The sequence below is a fragment of the Anguilla anguilla genome, chromosome 11 (genome assembly GCF_013347855.1).
Source record: "Anguilla anguilla isolate fAngAng1 chromosome 11, fAngAng1.pri, whole genome shotgun sequence".
In the NCBI taxonomy this organism is placed as follows: domain Eukaryota; kingdom Metazoa; phylum Chordata; class Actinopteri; order Anguilliformes; family Anguillidae; genus Anguilla; species Anguilla anguilla.
Genome location: NC_049211.1, coordinates 5,623,299 through 5,642,288, shown reverse-complemented (window position 1 = coordinate 5,642,288; position 18,990 = coordinate 5,623,299). Strand labels below are relative to the sequence as shown.

Below are 18,990 nucleotides of genomic sequence, written 5' to 3'. Positions count from 1 at the left end.
TCAGATTTTTAGATGAAATGTAATATTAGACAATGTAATATTAAATAATTAAAAAATCTAGTTTTCTGTTTGTTCAGTTTCCCATTGTGTAATATTACATTTTTGAAGATCTGAAAACCTTCATTGTGACACACATGCAATAATATAGGAAATCAGGAAGTGGGTGTGCTCACTGCTCTTTTGGATATCGTTTAATATTTATGACCTGCTTCCCAGGCATAATGCTCTTAAAATGATTTGGGAAGAAAGAACATTGCCAGTAGGCTACCTACTAAGTCATCTGACACCTCTTCAAATATTAAATGTCAAATTAAATGTAATGTAATAATTCATACACTTTATTTGGCAGACGCTTTTATCCATAATATCCAGTGCATGGATATTATGGATATTTTCCTGTGCAAACCAGTGTTCCACAACTGTATTAACAATTTTAAAAAGTTAATTTGCCCTTAATATGATAAGGAATAAATGAAAAGTAAACCTTTGCACTGAACGGGACAGCAGCTGTAAACTTGCTGCATGTTTCTATCCTGTGGTAAACCCCCCACCCACCCCCACCCCCCTCCCCCCAAGTGTTGGCCCTCTCCCTATATTCTTGTATGTGTTCATGGGCTGGCTTTCTGAACTTAAAATAGAGTAAACGCCAGTCCCCTCTGTCTCTGACACACATGGTCATCGTTTTGGTGGGTGGGGGTGGGGTGGGGGGGGTATAGCTCTGATTACAGGGGCCAGGCAGAGCTTAATATTTCAGCGGAGTGTCCGGGGGTTCCACACTTCCTCGCCTCGTCGCCCCGGTGCCCGACCAGCCCAGCTCAGTCCTCAGGGAAGGCGTTTGTGACGGGAACCAGTTGCCAACATGTCTAAAGTTAAAATGCCAGGTGAGTGGCCCGGCCTGTGCCCCCCTCTCCCAGTGCTGCCCCGTTTGTGCTACAGGGACCGTGTCGGGAAAACCATTATCCCTTTCATGAGTAGGATTATTGGAATGTTTTTTTTTTTTTCCCCTTCCCCCTTCCCCCACCAGTGCTCTAAGTCAGTGTTCTAGAACTCCCATCGCTTTCAGTCACCAGCGGTGATTGTTACATCAGCATTAGAATGCTCAGTGAAGAACATTCTAATCACATGTTTGTGACCTCACGCCTTAAAGGGTTAAGGATTCGCTGATTCGTGGGCGTTCAGTTTAGTTTCACAGCCCAGCTTAAATGTGGTGGGTATGGTGGTGGTTTGCGGTCTTTTGTATAGAATAATTTTGTTGATTGTTTTGGTCTCTGTGTGAAGGGAACAGAAAGGGGATTTGAATATGGAAAACGTGTCGCTTCGGGTCACTGAAATTTTAATTTAAGTGTTTTTGCGTCCCTCTTCACTGGTGCAACTGCAACAGATCTGGTTTACCTGCTTTTGCATGAAGGGCTTTGATGGAAATATACTTTCAAATCAGGTATTCAAATTTGGGCTGCCCTATAGCAATGCATAATGATAGACAAAAGGGCAGTTTTACCAAGGTTAACTATATGATACTGCATGAACAAAACATTTCTATACGGATAAAGGAAAAAATATATATTCCTTTGCCCAATTTAGCAATTTGAATGCAGCACAAAATGCATTCATTAAGCCATTATGAGGTACTTTTATTTTGACAGAGAGATAAAAGAAAATCGCTGTGGGCAAGTGCAAGTGAGATAGTTGTACTTGGAAAGTTGTCTGTCAGCGAATTCTTTTAGATCAAGTGTTGCTGGATCTTGACTCTGTTACAGGTGTTACATCATACGTCTTGCACATGGTCAGTTTGATCCTAATGAATTAATAAATAATAGTTAATTAGAATGAATACGTAGGACAGTAGGATTTATGTTAAACGCTATATATTTATGTGAACATATACACTGATAGGCCTGTAGAGGGGTGCAATACATAGACGGGTTTTGTCTCTTTGAACCTCTCCTTTTATAGCCCATAACTAACAGACTCAAACAATAAGCTAACAACATTGTCCAGTTTGACACTCTTAGCCCAACTCGTTTTTGAATTATTTTTTTTTAAATACATTTTTCAACGCGTCCTTTAGTTCACTGAACATTGACTGTAACTTTATAGCCTCACCAATGCTGAAGAGATTTTACGCAGCACTGATGGAGTACAGATACGATGTGTGGACTCCATTGCATGTGTGGCTTTCCTCGCTTGTATGTGCAGATTAATTTTCGCTGTCCTCCATCACACCATTATCGCCCCCCGCCCCCTCATTCCTGATGGCTTCTCATTGGCTATGTGACTTGCTGTGCCAAGACGGGGATGACCACCCACTTTAGTCACCCAAGATTTTTCCCAAGGGAGAAAAATAGACCGGCTATCTGTCATTCAGACAGCTGGGTCTTCAAGGCAAAGATGTCATTGGCTGAATGCTGAGAAAGGGGAGGGGACTGAATAAAGCATTATCACCATGGAAGCAAACCTGCATTAACACACTTTGTAAGAGTACAGTTGGTTATAGCGGTTAGATTGTCCACAACAACAGTGCACACATTCAATCACATGATGCAGATTTTTTAAATATTAGGTTTACACCCTATCCTACCCCAATACTTCAGTAAATACACAGTAAATGAAAAAAAAATACCATGTTCCTGGTTTGTTAAGTTTCACTTTTGTGAGAGTTTGACATTGGCTTAGACTTCAATTCATGAGTCATAGTCGGGGGTTGGAGGGCTGAGAAGTTTGTTCTGATTGGGAAATGTGTTTTTTTTTTTTTATTTAAAAAGGAAAAAAAAACGTTGTGTTCCTGTATTTGAAGGATATTAACCAGAGAGTTTCTATGTGTTGAATGGTACAGAAAGCTTGAGCGAGCTACCTGTTTCAGTTCATTAAATGTCTGGTTGTATAAATGGAAATGATCTCTAATGTAAGCAATGCAAGTTGTTCTGGGTGTAAGGGTGGGGAAGCGTATATAGTAACGCCAGACTGAAATGCCTGTTATGTCACCATGTTTGGATTGTACGGGATTCAAGTGCAGTTGTAATGGCCCTCCCTGAAATAATGCGGCTCTTTCTCCTCTGCCCTTCTCTTGCATTTTTTTGGGGGTGTGCATTGCTCATCTAGCTGACGAAGAGCGTAAGTATGGAGAAGGGAGTGTGGGTGTCCTGGGGGGAGAATTTGAAAGGCATGCAGAACGAGGGGATGGGGGGGTGGTGGGGAGGGGGGGCAAGTTTAGGGACCACGCCCCTGCATCGACTGCACCCACCTGGCCACTACCCAGTTTGACGCGCCCCCCAAAACTGAAAGCCTGCCCCACGGGGGAAGATGGGATGGAATGTTCTAGAGTCACAAAGAGCACATTCCATCTTTGGATCAAATACTCATTTATTTGCTAAATGTTGCTTATACTGGGGAAACTTGATTGGGTTTCGCCTGGGTTCTCTTGCTCCCGTTTGAGAAAAAAAATAGTATGCTGAAGTATTTTATTGTATACCTAAGAAGACTTGAAGTGCGGTTCAAGTTTATGTCAAGTGCGCTTGGTATACTATTTTTTGCACATGGGCTGGTCCCACCGCCTGAGTGATGGAGTGATCCCGTCCCAGGCGTCCCCATTGGGGGGGGAACGGATAAATGAATAATTGATTTAAAGGTGGCCTCTTTCTCTGTTGGAATGGCATGAGAGGTCTGGCCTCACCCCAGTCCTCTGAAACTCCGCAAACAAGTTGCACCGTGAAGCCCTGCATCTCTGTTTTAGTTCCCTCTGAAGCATCTATACTGGGCGGTTCTTGTCGGTAGATCGTCGTAAGTAAGTTGCCTTTACATCCACGACAGAAGCGTCTTTTTTTTTTTTTTTTGGAACTGACAAGTACCGTTTCTGTCCGGTCGTACAGCATCCGTTCTTCCGCCTCTCTCCTCCCTGTCAAAGCGTTTGCCTGACGGACAATGGAACTACAGTCAAACCTGCCTTAGGCGGTCACCCAGGGGATAAAATGGGGAAACGGGGGGGAATAAAATGGCTGATTGTATTACCGCCATACAAAGGTGATGCCAAAGGCAGGTTTCACTGTCCGCGCGGGCATGTTGCTTTTCTCTCTGCACACTCCACCTCTTAATAATTTCACTTTTGTAAATCTAACCATCTGTCTACCGCTCCATCACTATCCATATCAGACGGCTTGTGTACTAACCAACTGTTCGCCTAAGTTTGTGATACCGGATGATGGACTTATTCTCCCTTATTCACTCCATTTCTCAATTGCTTCAGCATCGTCCTGTCTCGTCCCTGTTTGTAACCGTGTGTCCCGTGTGTCCTTAAAACAGAGGGGGACTGTGCGGGAAGGGCTATGGCTGAAGGGTTTGGGACGGGGTGTTAAAATGGTACTAGCGTACAGTGCCCTGATCCTGACTTGAGATCCTCCTCCTCCTTTTTTTCTTCCTTCTCTTCGTCGTTGCCTTTTCTGCTCATTTCCGGGGGGAAATGTGGCCAGCGAGGTTGGAGAGTAAGTATGATGTCATCAGATGGTAAAATGGATGCCAGGTTGCCTGATGCTCAATATTAGCAGGAATGCAACCAAAAATCAAAAAAGAGTGGCAAAAACCCCCCCTATTTATTCATTTATTTATGTCTAATTCATGTGAAATACATTGGAATTGTTCATACAGTTGGTCAGTCTTAACAGCAAAAAGAGGAATATTGATATTGAACAGATAAATGAATAAAAGGGTGGCCGCCCTCTGTGGGCGGTGCATGAGAGGTCTGGATAGGAATGCAGGCCTGACCCCCAGATCTCAGCCGATAAGACGCGACTTCTTTTCGCTTCCTCTCACTGGCCGTCTGCTGCCCGTTGTGTCATGAGGAAACGTACGACTGCGCGTTCGCGACGTCCACGTTCACAGATCAGCTGCCATGGCCCGCGATCTGTGGGGTTTTAGCGCTGTGACTGCACTGCAGTTGAATATTAAGAGAGAGCAAACATGGCCTTGCTGCAGCCTCACACACCAAGCATGAGTTTCATTTGTCATTGTCAACCATTGTCAGCTGTATGTTTGCTACATGCTACCGACCGTATTTGATCTTTGAATGAAAGTCTGAGTCTGAATGGAAGGAGTTACATTTTACGTGTGGCTCATTAAACACAATACAGTATATTTCTGGCTGACCGATGTGGCGGTGATATCTGTGAAGTGACATTTATTTCACGTAAGGCTGTATGGGAAATAAATGGAATGACTTTCCTCTCCAGCCACTGATGTAATGAGCATCTTGGCCACGTCCTGTGGGAGTGGCTATGCCCTGTCTGCTTTCAGCCACTGCCTGGATTGGCTGCTGCTCTTTCCTGTTGCTGTTCTTTAAAGACTGCACCCTTGTTTTTTTTTTTTTTTTAAACACAGCATCATATTGCATTAAATTTTGTGAGAAGTTCTTTCGGGTTTTTTAAGAAGCACTTAACTGTGGTTTGTCACAGTGACCCCACCACACAAAAAAACTGGTTATTATTTGTGTGTATGCACGCGTGTGTACTTGTGTGTGTGTGTGTGCGTGCGTGTGCGTGCGTGCGTGTGTATGTGTGCACCTCAGAGACGGATGAAAACATGCGCGCCTTCGCTGAGAAGGTGTTTGCGTCCGAGACGAAGGACGAGGACACCCGGGAGGAAATGTCTCTGTTCGACGTGGCGGAGGACTGTCCGATCGTCCAGCACCAACTGACCCAACACCTGCACGCTGAATCAAGCAAGAACACAGAGAAACGGTGAGAGACTCAGTGTACCCACATCGCATGCACATATACATTCACATGTAAACACTGTCCCTAGTAAATACGATTTACTCAGTTAAATATGTGTAGATGGGGCTTATTGCACTGTTTTTGCAGATGTTCATATTAAGGACCTGATTTACTAAGGCCTTTAGTACACGCAAAATCTTTTGGCACACGGCAAACCAATAACATGACCACTGCTTGGTCATGGTGTTTTGCTTTGCACCAATCATTAGTTGTGTTCTTGGTTTTGCGCATGCTACAGGTCTCAGCAAATCTGGCCCTATGCACACCCTAATTTCCCAGCAATCCTCGCTTGGTCCCCTTTCGTTTTCTGCTCCAATCAGGAAGAAGCTCATGAGCCGGGTGCAGATTGCCCCCATGCTCGGTACCAAGGCTGAGGTGTCGCAGACTGTGGAGCTGGACACGCCCCTCTACCTGGAAGTACCTGCATTCCAGAGAGTCGCCATTGTTGGGGATTATGCATCCGGGGTATGCTTGCATATATCTCTCTCTCTCTCTCTCTCTCTCTCTCTCTCTCTCCCTCCTGCTATCATTCTCTCTCTCCCTCTCTCTCTCTTTCTCTCGTTCTGTCTCGCTCTTTGTCTCCCTCTCTCTATCCCTTTCTTTCTCTCGCTCTATTTTTCTCTCTCATTCTTTCTCTCACTCTTTCTCTTCCTCTATCTCTATCTCTCCCTCTCTCTCTCTCTCTCTCTCTCTCTTCCTCTTCGCGCACGGCCGCATTAGATCCTCAGTGGCAGATTCTCTGCTGGTTGCCATGGCTACCGGGCTGTGAGGTCACACTGGGCCGTTGACCTCGTTTGACTTTAGAGAGAGGCTCCTGAGTGCCATTTTTTTGCCCGCCCTCATTTGGGATTCAAGAATCTGACCTTTAGCCGGACAGAGGGACACGTGCAGGGGGGGAGATGGAGCTGGTTTACACAGCTCTGTTTTGAAGGAGCACCTCACTCTGTTTTTTTTGTTTTTTTTTCTGCTTGTTTCCTCCATCAGTTTAACTCCATTTAGCTTTACTGGTACATTGATAGCAAATGTTACCAAAGCACTGATGCTCTCTGCCCCAGATAATACATACTGCAGGTACACGATTGGCATAAAGGATCCATAAAGAATGTGTGATTGTTTTTTCTGTCTCCCTGTTGCCCAGGTAACGCTGGATGATTTCGAGCTGTCCTGTAAAGGCCTGCACCGAGCCCTGGCCATCCGGGAGAAGTACATGAGAATGGCGTACCAGCGCTTTCCCAGCATCGTCTCCCAGTACCTGCGCGACCTGGAGGGCGGGGTGTGGAAGAGCGAGGACCAGGTGCTGCCAGGTGAGCAGAACGACGAGCGGGGGGGGGGGGGGGGGGTGGTGTGGCAGGGCAGTGCTCGCAGGTACGGACAGGTGCGTGGACTGAGGACAGGGTACATGGCGTAGGGAACACAGCAGAGCTTCCCCTGCGTAGATTCATCTGTGGCGCACCGCCACAATATCAAAATGGCCGCCTCACGGTAGAGGCGGTCAGTAATAACGGGATTTAATTATGAGAGGCGAAATCATCAATATCATACAATCATCACGGGTGAATGGCTGTGGAAATCCAGGACATCAAAAAGGCAACTAGAGGCAACTTTCTATATCCTTGATGATAAAGAAAATAGTTTACCCCCCCCTGCAGTTCATGATCACACCCACTCCATCCACAATTGCAGTTTATAATGTACCATAGGCCTACCATCAACACACTGTTATGGCTGACATTACTCCGGCTGCTTGCTGAATTTCTAAGCTCTAGTCAACACGGTAACACAGAGCCACAGGTGACTTCCTAGGAGAAGCACTGGTGCCGGACCTGTATGCTGAGAACAGGTATGGTAAGAGAGAGCCAGGAGCACCAGCTAATGGCAGAATGGGTCAGCGGTATGGAGTTAAGGCACAAAGGATGCAGCACATTTCAGCACAAAACAGAAAGTGTATTTAAAATACGCACCCAGTAATGCTGCATCGGTACACATTGTAAGGTCTGTAGCCAGGCACACTGTCGCATTTGGAGCTGTGATCTAGTTGTAGTTGGAGGGGATGGTACTTTCTGTAACTTAAATTTGCACGTGTGCGCATGCCAATGCCAATGTTTCTGTGTCAGTGTTTACACCCCCGCCCAAAAAGGATGAGGACCCCTTCTGTACCAAATCTCTGCCCGAGAACCTTGGCTATGTGGCGCGGATGCGGGACGGTCTCATCTACGTTTACAATGACGAGGAGGCTGCCAACCAGCACAAGCCCAAAGACCTGCCCAGGCCCGACTACAACACCTTCATCGATGACATGAACTTCCTCATCGCCTTGATTGCGCAGGGGCCCGCGTGAGTCACTCAAATTTCTGTTTTCGTTCAAGTGCTCCTCTCGCCTGCATTTCACTATTCTGGCCACAAGGTGGCGGTCAAGTCATGGTAACTAATAATACCGAAAAGCTTTTCACTTTAATGATACGAGCAATAACTTACAAACACTGCCAGTAAAGAGACAAGAACACATGATTTACGCCTAAGTATACAGATATTTTACAACATATCTATTCATGAAACACAATGATATATCTTTGTCTGAAAAAACACAGTCATTGTGAACTGTGTATCATGCAGGATAATAATAATAATAATAATAGATAGATAGATGACTTTGAACAAATTACATTTTGTTTTGTTTGCATTCTATTAAGAATAAAATTACTTCTCAAGAATCCCATTATTTTAATGGATCCTCCGTATCACTTAAATGTCTGATGTTTACTCATTGTTTAACTGTTCTGATTTAGGTTCTTGGAACAGGAAACAATAAGTGATTTTAGTGATGTTACAGTACTTGTAACCTTCAAAATTGTACATGAATATTTCATAGAGTGATTTTGCAACAGAAAGTTAAAAAAATAAGTAGCATGTAACATACACACCTACCCTACATCTCTGCTTTTCTGATCTACCTGCATAGCTACATCTCATATTTCTTCCTCTCTTCCTCTCCACATCCCCTTTTCCTGTCGGATTGCAGTAAGACGTACACCCACCGTCGTCTCAAGTTCCTCATGTCCAAGTTCAACGTCCATGAGATGCTGAATGAGATGGAGGAGTTGAAGGAACTTAAGAACAATCCCCACAGGGATTTCTACAACTGCAGGAAGGTACTCAATTCACTGCACTCTCTCTCAAGTTGAAAATATTATCTTGTTTTAAGTTATTGTTTGCTTGACTAGTGATTTTCCTACCCTATTGGCAAATCTTGCAATGAGTCAAACTGTCTCATCTTGGCAATATCTTATCTGTCTTATTTAGCAAAAAAGTAATAGGAATAAGTTTTTAAGCATAAATATCAAATTAAAATGCTTGTTGAGATTTACTTTTTTTTTTTTTTGGTTTTTCTTATGCTGGTCATAACTCCCACGGTAATAGCGAGCAACTGTTATACACCAGACATCAGTTTTTCATTCGTCTTTATATTCATTTTCAATCATTCAAATTACCAGCAGTAAATAATTATCATTACATGATTAACTATAAGTACATAATTTCGCTTATCAGATGTTTGTGTCCTGGACAATTTCCATTCCTCACTTTTTCCAAGATATTTATTTCCATGGCTAATCATAGTCAATTGTAGGCCTACATGTGATAAATTAAACGTGCATAGTTCATTTCAGTTTTCTTCCTGCTTTCAGAGAATAGTTGTGTTCTCGTTTTAATCTTTCAGTTTGACCTTATTGAGAGTGCATCCTACACACCAACGACCATTTGTGCCTGTACGAAACTTAATGTTTTCTCTCACCCGTTGCCAAAATATAAACACTGCTGGGGTTTTAGAGAGAAAGTCTGTGCAAGCAATAGAGGACGATTATATAGAGTATAAGTTTTATTAATGATCAAAGTAATACTATCTGCCAGAAGAAAAAAAAACATGTAGAACATCGCTACAGCGGCTACCGTGTCTGTCCCCGTCGCAGGTGGACACTCACATCCACGCGGCCGCCTGCATGAACCAGAAACACCTGCTGCGCTTCATCAAGAAGTCGTACCGCGTGGACTCGGATCGCGTGGTGCAGAACATTAACGGCAAAGACATCACGATGAAGGAGCTGTTCGAGAAGCTCAAGCTGCACCCGTACGACCTCACGGTGGATTCGCTGGACGTGCACGCCGTGAGTATCGAGCTGCCGGATGGCCTCGCGGTCCTCAACGTAGCTCCGCGCGTTCCACTTGGCAACAGCTAGCTACGTCAATCCTTTATTTCCCCTGAACAACTGAACTCATAGCGCAATGTAAAACACAAAGCCCCTCATCTCGGAAGAAAGCTATTCTTTTCCTGGTTTCATTATTTCCTGTGCAGAAAATTGCGTAAATGCCTTGGCCACCAATCATTACATAAATGATAAGACCACTGAATTTTTACTTAGCTTTCAGCTATCAAAAGCCTTTGGTTTTCCCATTGTGTGCACTAATTTCAGATGTTCAACAAGAGAGACATAAGAGGGTAAGATGACCCAAGAAGGCTTATGTTTCCCTTCATTCAACCAACTATTACTGTACTGCAGTACAGTTGATGCATGTATGTCCTAAGTATGTACTGAACAATACAGTATCTACACACATGGTGTTTAAATTCTGCTTCCAAACCTACATGCAGTCAGATTATTGACCAGAAAACAACTCCAAGAAAATAGTCCGATCCAGGTCTGGTTTCAGACCAGCACGTCCACACAGCAGCCACACCCAGTTTGTGCTTACGCACTGGATTTGGTCAGGAGGATAGAATCAAACATAATTTGGGTGGTCTGTGGGGTCCGGGACAGTCACAGGCCAGAGTCCGATGTAGCATTCGCAAACTGGGCCTAAGGTAATAATAAGCTCTTCGGGCCCGTGCCAGAACAGGTCCACGGACGCTCCAATTTGGGATGCTTTGGCACTGGCTCACGCATTTGCAATCTGGGCTGAGTTCGTACTGCCAGACACATTTCGCAGCCTGGGATAGATCAAATTAAAAAAATATATATGTTAATGGGAAGTAAAGGAAAACCAATGAATGCTCACAGACGATTAGGAAGAGACAGATCAGATCTTCTTTCTGCTGCTTCTTTCCTAAACCTTCCGCCTCCTCTCTCATCAGGGTAGGCAAACCTTCCAGCGTTTTGACAAGTTCAACGCCAAATACAACCCTGTGGGCGCCAGTGAGCTGCGTGATCTCTATATGAAGACTGAGAACCACATCAATGGAGAATACTTTGCCACTATCATTAAGGTACCTACCGGCCACATCCCCTTCCTGTTGTTCTCTCAGATACTCTTGCGTCAGGTTCTTTAGACTTGCTCGTTTATTCAGGTCCTGCGTTCCTTCCACCTGCCAATGACAGGAGGTTCGATCTGGTAAAGGGGAGCTTTCTATGACAAATCATGATCACGTATACAACATAATCACTAAAACATGCATAATGATGTCTTCTTTAATTCAATGTGCACCTGTTTTGGGAAGATACTTGTTTTTGTTCCTGGTTTAGTCTTTTGGTTTAGATTGTCTTATTGAGAGTGCATTTTACACAGCAATGGCCATTTGTGCTTGAACAAATCTGCATTTCTTTCTCTTACATACTGTCAAATAGATACAGTACTTATGTTTTTGTAAGAAAGTCTGTGCAACCAATAGATGATGGTTATACAGAGTAGGAGGTTACATTTGGTAATGGGAGCTTCAAAGTTATATCACAATACTGAACATCCATTGCCACAATATTTTCCTTGTTCATGCCCCACAATTAATTTTCTGAAGAGACATCAAATGACCTTTGGTTTGAGCTTTGGAAGACTTTCAGTGTTATGAAAATAGAGCCACGAAACTGAAATAATAGAGAAGAAAATGGCTGGTTTGTTCTCTGTTTTCTGCCCAAACAGGAAGTGGCCAGTGACCTTGAGGATGCCAAATACCAGTATGCTGAGCCTCGCCTATCCATCTACGGTTGCAACCCTGCTGAGTGGGCCAAGCTGGCTGGCTGGTTCAATAAGCACCGTGTATTCTCCCCCCAGCTCAAGTGGATGATCCAGGTTCCCAGGATTTAGTACGTCCCCGTGCGGCCTAATATATGTGACGATTTGTGTCGATGACTACGAGCGTGTCTCTCCCTTCCTCTTTGCTCCACCACTGTTCTATCTCTTCTTTCTGTGTGAGCTTTCAGAACTCCTAGTCAACACCATTTTGTCTGGGGCAGGATCTCTCTGTCACTAGCCCCAGCAGACACAATGTAATCCATCTTATTTTTGTGTCCAGTGACATCTTCAGGGGCAGGAACTTTGTGCCGCACTTTGGAAAAATGCTGGAGAATATCTTCCTCCCGGTCTTCCAGGCGACCATTGACCCCCAAAGCCACCCGGAGCTGAGCATCTTCCTCAAACATGTGAGCGATGGCTCAACATAAAAGCGACTAAAATGATTGCTGACTAAGAGGCAAAAAATAACGATAATCTCCATGTCAATCCATCGTGTTTTTTTCCCCCCCATCTCCTTCCACCTGGTAGGTAACTGGGTTTGACAGTGTTGATGACGAGTCCAAGCACAGTGGACACATGTTCTGCTCCAAGAGCCCCAAGCCAGAGGAGTGGGACATTGCCAAAAACCCATCCTACACCTACTACATCTACTACATGTATGCCAACATTATGGTTCTGAACCAGCTGCGCAAGTGAGTATCTCCTCTCGCAGGATCCTAATGTTGAGTAAGATTAAGCATTAACTACAGCAATTAAAGGCATATGACTATGTACTATGGCCTAGTACTTGGTGAATGTGGGTGGGGTGTGTTTTTTATGGTAGTGCGTTTATGCGCCCATGGTTTTGTGTCTGTGCGTGGCCAACAGGCAGAGGGGGATGAACACCTTCCAGTTCAGACCTCACTGTGGAGAGGCTGGGGCCATCACCCACCTTCTGGCCTGCTTCATGACCGCTGACAACATCTCTCACGGACTCAACCTGAAGAAGGTCAATTCCAGCACAATGCACTTTGCTACTCCTAAAAATGCCTGGTGCCCACCGTTCAAACATCTGTTCAAAATCCCACAGCACTGAACACATCTCAGCATGTTTCACACAATGCTCAGTTGACCTCAGAATGCCTAACACATCTCAGTGCACTTGACCACACCTCAACACCTGACGCATACCTCAACACACCTAGCATTTTCAACACACGCCTCAATGTGCCTTAATATACCTTTTTCCTGAAACGTGATGTTTGCAATGTGTATAGCTCATCCACAGACGTGGGAAATCCAGGTTCAGAAAGGAAAAGTACTCCTCGATACTTTGTTTCCGAGCACCTGGATTCCTCAGCCAGGAGGTGGACGAGTTAATGGGTGGAAGAAATGCATGGCAGGACTTTTACCTTCCGAGTCCCCGACTTTCCATATCTGCTCATTGACATGCTTTCCCAATTCACTGCTTTAAATTTGTACTTGGCCTCCACTCCACAGGGCCCTGTCCTGCAGTATCTGTACTTCCTGGCCCAGATACCCATTGCCATGTCTCCACTGAGCAACAACAGCCTCTTCCTGGAGTATGCCAAGAACCCTCTCCTTGAGTTCCACAAGAAGGGGCTTGTGGTGTCTCTGTCCACCGATGACCCTATGCAGTTCCATTATACCAAGGTGAGGTCACACAGCCTGTGTGTATGCGTGCGTGTGTGCGTGTGTGTGTGTGTGTGTCTTCGTGTCCTCTGTTGCTCATCTCTGTGTGCATTTGCGATGTGACTGTGCCCCTCCCAGGAGCCACTGATGGAGGAGTACGCCATTGCGGCTCAGGTGTTTAAGCTCAGCACCTGTGACATGTGCGAGATCTCCAGGAACAGCGTCCTGCAGAGTAGTCTATCCCATGAGGTACTGACCACACTGGCTTAAACTTGGCTAATTAAACTATGATATATTTGCTGGACTGGAATACAGTCCCCACTAGCATGTCTATGTACGGAAGGAAATTCAGGAAGTTCAGCCGTATAATTCCTCTATCTTAAGACTTTTTTCCGATTTAAATCATCATTTAAATCATCTTCTGCTGCTGTGTGTCCTGACACATCGCCTTGTTTTTTTTCTTCTTCTTTTTCTACATCCTGTTTCCCTCTAGGAGAAGGTTCACTTCCTGGGCCCCAACTACCTGAAGGATGGCCCGGAGGGCAACGACATCCGCAAGACCAACGTAGCCCAAATCCGCATGGCCTACCGCTATGAGACCCTGTGCTATGAACTCAACCTTATCAAGGAGGGCGTCAAATCTGAGTGAAAGTGTCACACACTCCCCTCACGGTCCATGGCCCAGCACACCTGAGGGGGGGGGGGGTTGGCTGGGGAGCTTCAAGGCGTGCTGGAATAATAATGTTTCCATCTGCAACTCCCAAGATTCAGCACGCAATTCCACTTTCATAATCCAAAAGCAATAAAAATTTTTAGAGTAATAATGTAATCTGAACCACTGCACGAATGAGGTGGGCCTGTACTGGCGTCATTACACTTGTTCCCAGATATCTGTGCTGTCATTTTGTCATTGCTGACTATTTGTTGTTTCATGCTCTGTATGCAGTGTGGCAGACAACAGAAAATATGTCACTCAGTGGAAAACACATGAATTGCCTGTGAGATGGTCTAATATCCCCACAAAGGCATTTGCCATTGCTTTTACGCAATCACTTGATCACTTAGTCAAGCATACACATAATTTGAAAACATGTTAACTTGTTAGTATGGCACAGATTTGGCTGACGTAACATCTGTCGAACAAGTCACTGACGGAAGAAATCATGTTCTGACTCAAGTTTTGAGGAAGGTTCATGCATGAATCATATATCTAATGTGGTGCATCAAACGTTCAACATGAGTAGTTCCTGATTTAAATCCGCGTTTAGTTTCACAGCACACTGCAAAAACAGTGATATTTATTTTTCCGTAATGGGAAAGCCAGTTGATGCCACTTAGTGAGGGCAATCATGCATACCCGATTGGTTTGCAGGAGGACGCAACCGGGCGATTTTGCGAAGAAATCATCTTGGCTTTGAATTTTAATAATACTAGGAAGTTATAGCTACTCCATTTAAACTGGTTCCAAATTGTCATTATGACCCGGTTTGCCGTTAGCCGATCGAATGCAGCAGTTCTTGTGAAAAATAGTCACTGAGTGAGTGACGTCTTCGTTTCCCAGTAGATTAGAAACTTCCTTCAATTTGCAAGAACCATTATTCTCTGGCTTTCAGGCTGATGATTACCTCACCTCACTGGATGTCTTAAAATTTGAAGTGCCCAGCACTCAACCACAAATATTTTCTTTTTCGCTAGTTAGAATGAATAGAATTCATAAGTGAGCAACTAGCTAGATGGCCAACGTTAGCTAGCTCTAGCTACAAAACCTCGCTAACAGGAGTCCGTCCTAATGTGCGAAAGCAACGCAGAATTGAAGAAGGAAACACTGCAGTCTCTAAAGTTATAGCCCACTTGTATCGGATCAGTTGGGTTGCTAGTTGGCTAACGAGGATTTCAGTCCCGAACCAGTTGCCAATCTAACTAACCTTCGAAAACCAGAGGTGAGTAATGTTAATTTAGGAGCTAACTTGAACTAGCTAGTTCGCTACCCCGCTGTTAACAAAGACAGCTGGCTAGTTTTTAATTATCGATATAAGCAAAGTAACGTTAAGTTTACTATCCACATGGTCGGTGGCTAACATTATTTAACATTAGCTAGCTAAGCTTAACTAAATAACGCTACAATAGTTGATGAAGTTAGTAGTCATATAAAGTTGGTAACTATTATGTTACATTGCTATTCAAGGAGGTTCGACGGGCAGTCTGTCGAATTAATTTACTTAGTCTAGCTTGCTAGAGCGATCTAGTTTACTAACGTTATCATTCTTTCACGTACCTTGGATGTTGGAATTTTATTTCGCTAGCTTGCTAATAAGCAACACTGTCTGAAAGCGTAACGACTGTGGCTAGACTAATGTTATCTGTAGGCTTTCCCAGCGTTCTGAGACTATTTCTGTTTTAAGTTGGCTGATATTTAAATTAAATATTAACTTGCTAGTTATTGCCTACGTTAGCCTGCTAGCGAGCTAATTTTCGTTTGAATAAGTTTGTCTTGCAAAAGACTTGATGCAGTTGTCTAACTGGACTGCCACCCAGCCTGTGTCACAAGCCACTCTAATCGTGTGTTTTGATATTTGGAAGTTTTTCACGACATACTCCTATTAGGTAACTTGATGGGTAGCTAAAACTTTTATAACTAGAAAATGTGTTCTTGCATATAAATATACACACTCAAAAACACTACGCTAAGTTGAAAAGCGCAAATAGAAGGTTCATTTGTTGCACTGTTCAAAAGCCCATTCATTTAAAAATTAGCCATCCAGCAAATGAATGGACATGATTAGTTAGTTCTGGAATGCATACGACGGTAATTTTGTTCTGACGGCTGGCTGACCTGACTCTATGGAAAAATCGGACACGAGGTGCGAAAAACTACGCACAAAGAATCTGCCCTTTTTTAGATGAGGAACAACTGAATTTTCTGTGCGATGAACTGTCAGATACCTGTAAATTATTGTGGCCTATGAACATCCTGTGGTTAGACATTTACCAAGGCGCTGGGTTGAATTTTGCGGGCTTTCGACCCCAATCTGATGTCGCATACATACAGAACTCATTGGTCCACGCTATATAAACATGGGCAAACTGACCTATTTCCATTTTTAATGGGTGTCCCGTGTTAGTCATTTCATTGTCACATTGAACGTTTTTTTTTTTTTTTTTTAAACTAATTTTTATTGTGGCCTATGCACAGCCTGTGGTTAGACATTTACCAAGGCGCTGCGGTGAATTTTGCGAGCTTTCGACCCCAATCTGATGTCGCATACATACAGAACACATTGGTCCACGCTATATAAACACGGGCAAACTGACCTATTTCTATTTTTAATGGGTGTCCCGTGTCAGTCATTTCATTGTCACATTGAGCGTTTTTTTGTTTTTTTTTAAACTAATTTTTATCGTGTCTATTTTATATGAACTTCTCATAGAATATTTACCTGCCTGTGTTACTCACACACATTGACAGTAGTTTGCTAGTGGTTACTGTCTGTTGTTTTGATTCTGAAGGCCTCCCGTGCACAGAGATTTGGCCATCTGTCCATTTTCCTTATGAGCACAGTTCTTGTGTACTGCCGAGGTGGACTCCATTTCTCTTGTTCTGTGTGAGAATGACTCGGTTAAGGAATCGGGGTTTACTTACTGAGCCTCAAGCTGTGTGATTGACCCATGTATTTGTAGCCTACATTCAAACCCTGCTGTTTCTGGGACAGGGTCTGCACCCACCCACCACCCCCCCCAGCCCCCCAGTCCTGTGGTGGGGAATGAACCCTGTCCATAAACAGGTGCAAGTCTGAACAGCTCTGTGTCCCAGGGGGCAGTTGGGTCGCTGTTGGTTATGCGTGAGCCTTTCAGCCCGTGATTGATTTAAAACCTGGGAAAACCGCAGGCGTAGCGTCCTCTGTCCATAATGGCCTCCGCTCGCTCATTAAGATGGGAAGCCCTGCCGGCCCCCCCCTGTCGGGGCCCCCCAGTGATCTCCCGCTGTTCGCGGGCAGTGGGACGTCCCCGGTCAGTGTGGCTGGTGACAGAGGGGCTTGGGTATGGATGGACCTTAGCCATCAATCTTGCTGCCACCACAGTGTTTTGAAATTGCATTTGACCGTCCTTGCCAGGTTTGTGAATGTTCTTATGAAAATTCTCATGGGTGTGTAACATGGAGTGCAGCTTGTATCTGTGAAACTTCAACTGAGCAAGCACGGTAGTAATAAAATAAACCGGTTCATCCTTCATTTTCTTCCCCCGTATTAATACCTGCCGATTTTTCCCGCTACGTTCATCAGGAAATTGCTGCGCTTCCCCATATGTTGTGGCGCATGCGGTTAGTGGGTTAGCGTGCGCCAAGTGTGTGGTGTGATATTAGCGAAATTGCTAACGGTAATGTGTCCCTCCCTGCTCCACCCAGGACGAGTCTGGTCATGCGTCCATACCTGCGGAGGGCGGGGGTTTTGTGCGCTCCTGCTCAGGGTGCTATTAGCTTTAATTGAAGTTGTGATAGGGCGTGATTTTAGAGGGGGCTGTGTTAATGGCAGTGTCTGGGTCCCGGGGCGGTTGGGGGGGTGATGTGGGGGGGGGGGGGGGGGGGGGGGTGCAGTCATAGTGGTGTGTGTGCTTTGATGATGAAGCGTGTGGCACAGTGATGGAAGCGCTTGCCTCTGCTCTCTTTGATTGCTGCCGACCAGAAGCCCTCCTCCTCCTCCTCCTCCTCCTCCTCCTCCTCTCCCCCCCTCCCCCCCTTTCACAGTAATTACTGTATTTACAACCAGAGGGATGAACTGAGACGATAGACGAGGCTTCTGAGCTTCACACGGGCAGCGCAGGTCTGATGCTAATCCGGGCAGGACCGATACATCTCTGTGCGCTGTCTGTGCCTTCGGCGCTACGTCGAGCTGTGCAGTGTAACGTTAACAAGCTGACGTCGTCGATATTGGCCGGGGTTAGCCGGCTTAGTCATTCAGCCGCTCCCTTGCCCCCTAAACTCTAAATTTTGTTTTCCTCTGTAAAAAAAAAAAAAAAACTGTAATTGTTACCATAAGTCAGTGAAGCCCCCCCTGGGGCCCTGTGTGTGTGTATCTGATTAATTGCTGGATGTCTACTGGTGAGGTAATGCGGGCTGATAGCGAGATGTAACTCTGTTAAGCTGTGGCCGTAGGTGACGTTAGCCAGTATGTGACACTGTGAATCTGTGAGTGCTGGGCCTCTTTGCGATTGAGAAATCTCCATTGTGGTGCGCATGTGTGTGTGTGTGTGTGTGCGCGCATGTGACTGTTTGCCTGTATCGTAGTAGAAATAATTAAATTAGTGAAATTGATTGGTGTATAGCCACATGAGTACATGGAGACCCATTATTTTACTATCAGCCTTTTTGTCTTTGCTGAATCAATGCTTAAGAAGACCCTGGAGGTGCATCATCTCTCTGTCAGCATAGTTTAATGATTAATACTTATTCAGCTAAATGAATTTCCATGTAACTCTGAGTGAAAGCTGGGGCTGGTGTGCGCTCCTGGCTGCGTGTGCGTTTCTCCCGGTCTGGCTGCAGACAGTCTGCTGATCCCGTCTTCCTGAGAGCCAGGAAGCACAGGCAGTTTCCTTCAAAACACAA

At 44.8% G+C, this 18,990-nt stretch overlaps 1 protein-coding gene across 3 annotated transcripts; it reads left to right on the top strand.

Moving 5' to 3' along the window:
• Positions 1-737: 737 nt before the first annotated feature.
• On the top strand, positions 738-14,281 carry ampd1. 3 transcript variants are annotated; one of them, XM_035382020.1, is made up of 17 exons: positions 738-881; positions 3,100-3,111; positions 4,464-4,475; positions 5,555-5,726; positions 6,083-6,227; positions 6,901-7,066; positions 7,877-8,096; positions 8,782-8,911; positions 9,728-9,922; positions 10,888-11,019; positions 11,667-11,830; positions 12,040-12,166; positions 12,288-12,451; positions 12,627-12,747; positions 13,239-13,412; positions 13,530-13,640; positions 13,885-14,281. In XM_035382020.1, the coding sequence occupies exons 1-17, from the start codon at positions 860-862 to the stop codon at positions 14,038-14,040; spliced, it is 2,223 nt and encodes a 740-aa protein (XP_035237911.1). In that variant the 5' UTR covers positions 738-859; the 3' UTR covers positions 14,041-14,281. The 3 variants fall into 3 exon arrangements, with proteins under 3 accessions (XP_035237911.1, XP_035237912.1, XP_035237913.1); XM_035382021.1 differs by lacking the exon at positions 3,100-3,111 and having other exon boundaries at positions 13,885-14,040; XM_035382022.1 differs by lacking the exons at positions 3,100-3,111; positions 4,464-4,475 and having other exon boundaries at positions 13,885-14,040.
• Positions 14,282-18,990: the final 4,709 nt, after the last annotated feature.

What these genes read in the sequence shown, in the direction of transcription:
- ampd1 (XM_035382020.1), top strand. Translation starts at nt 860, where the DNA reads ATGTCTAAAGTTAAAATGCCAG. An exon ending in TTGGGGATTATGCATCCGGG is followed by an intron (nt 6,228 to 6,900) that starts GTATGCTTGCAT and finishes CCTGTTGCCCAG; the next exon opens with GTAACGCTGGATGATTTCGA. An exon ending in ACTTTGCCACTATCATTAAG is followed by an intron (nt 11,020 to 11,666) that starts GTACCTACCGGC and finishes CTGCCCAAACAG; the next exon opens with GAAGTGGCCAGTGACCTTGA.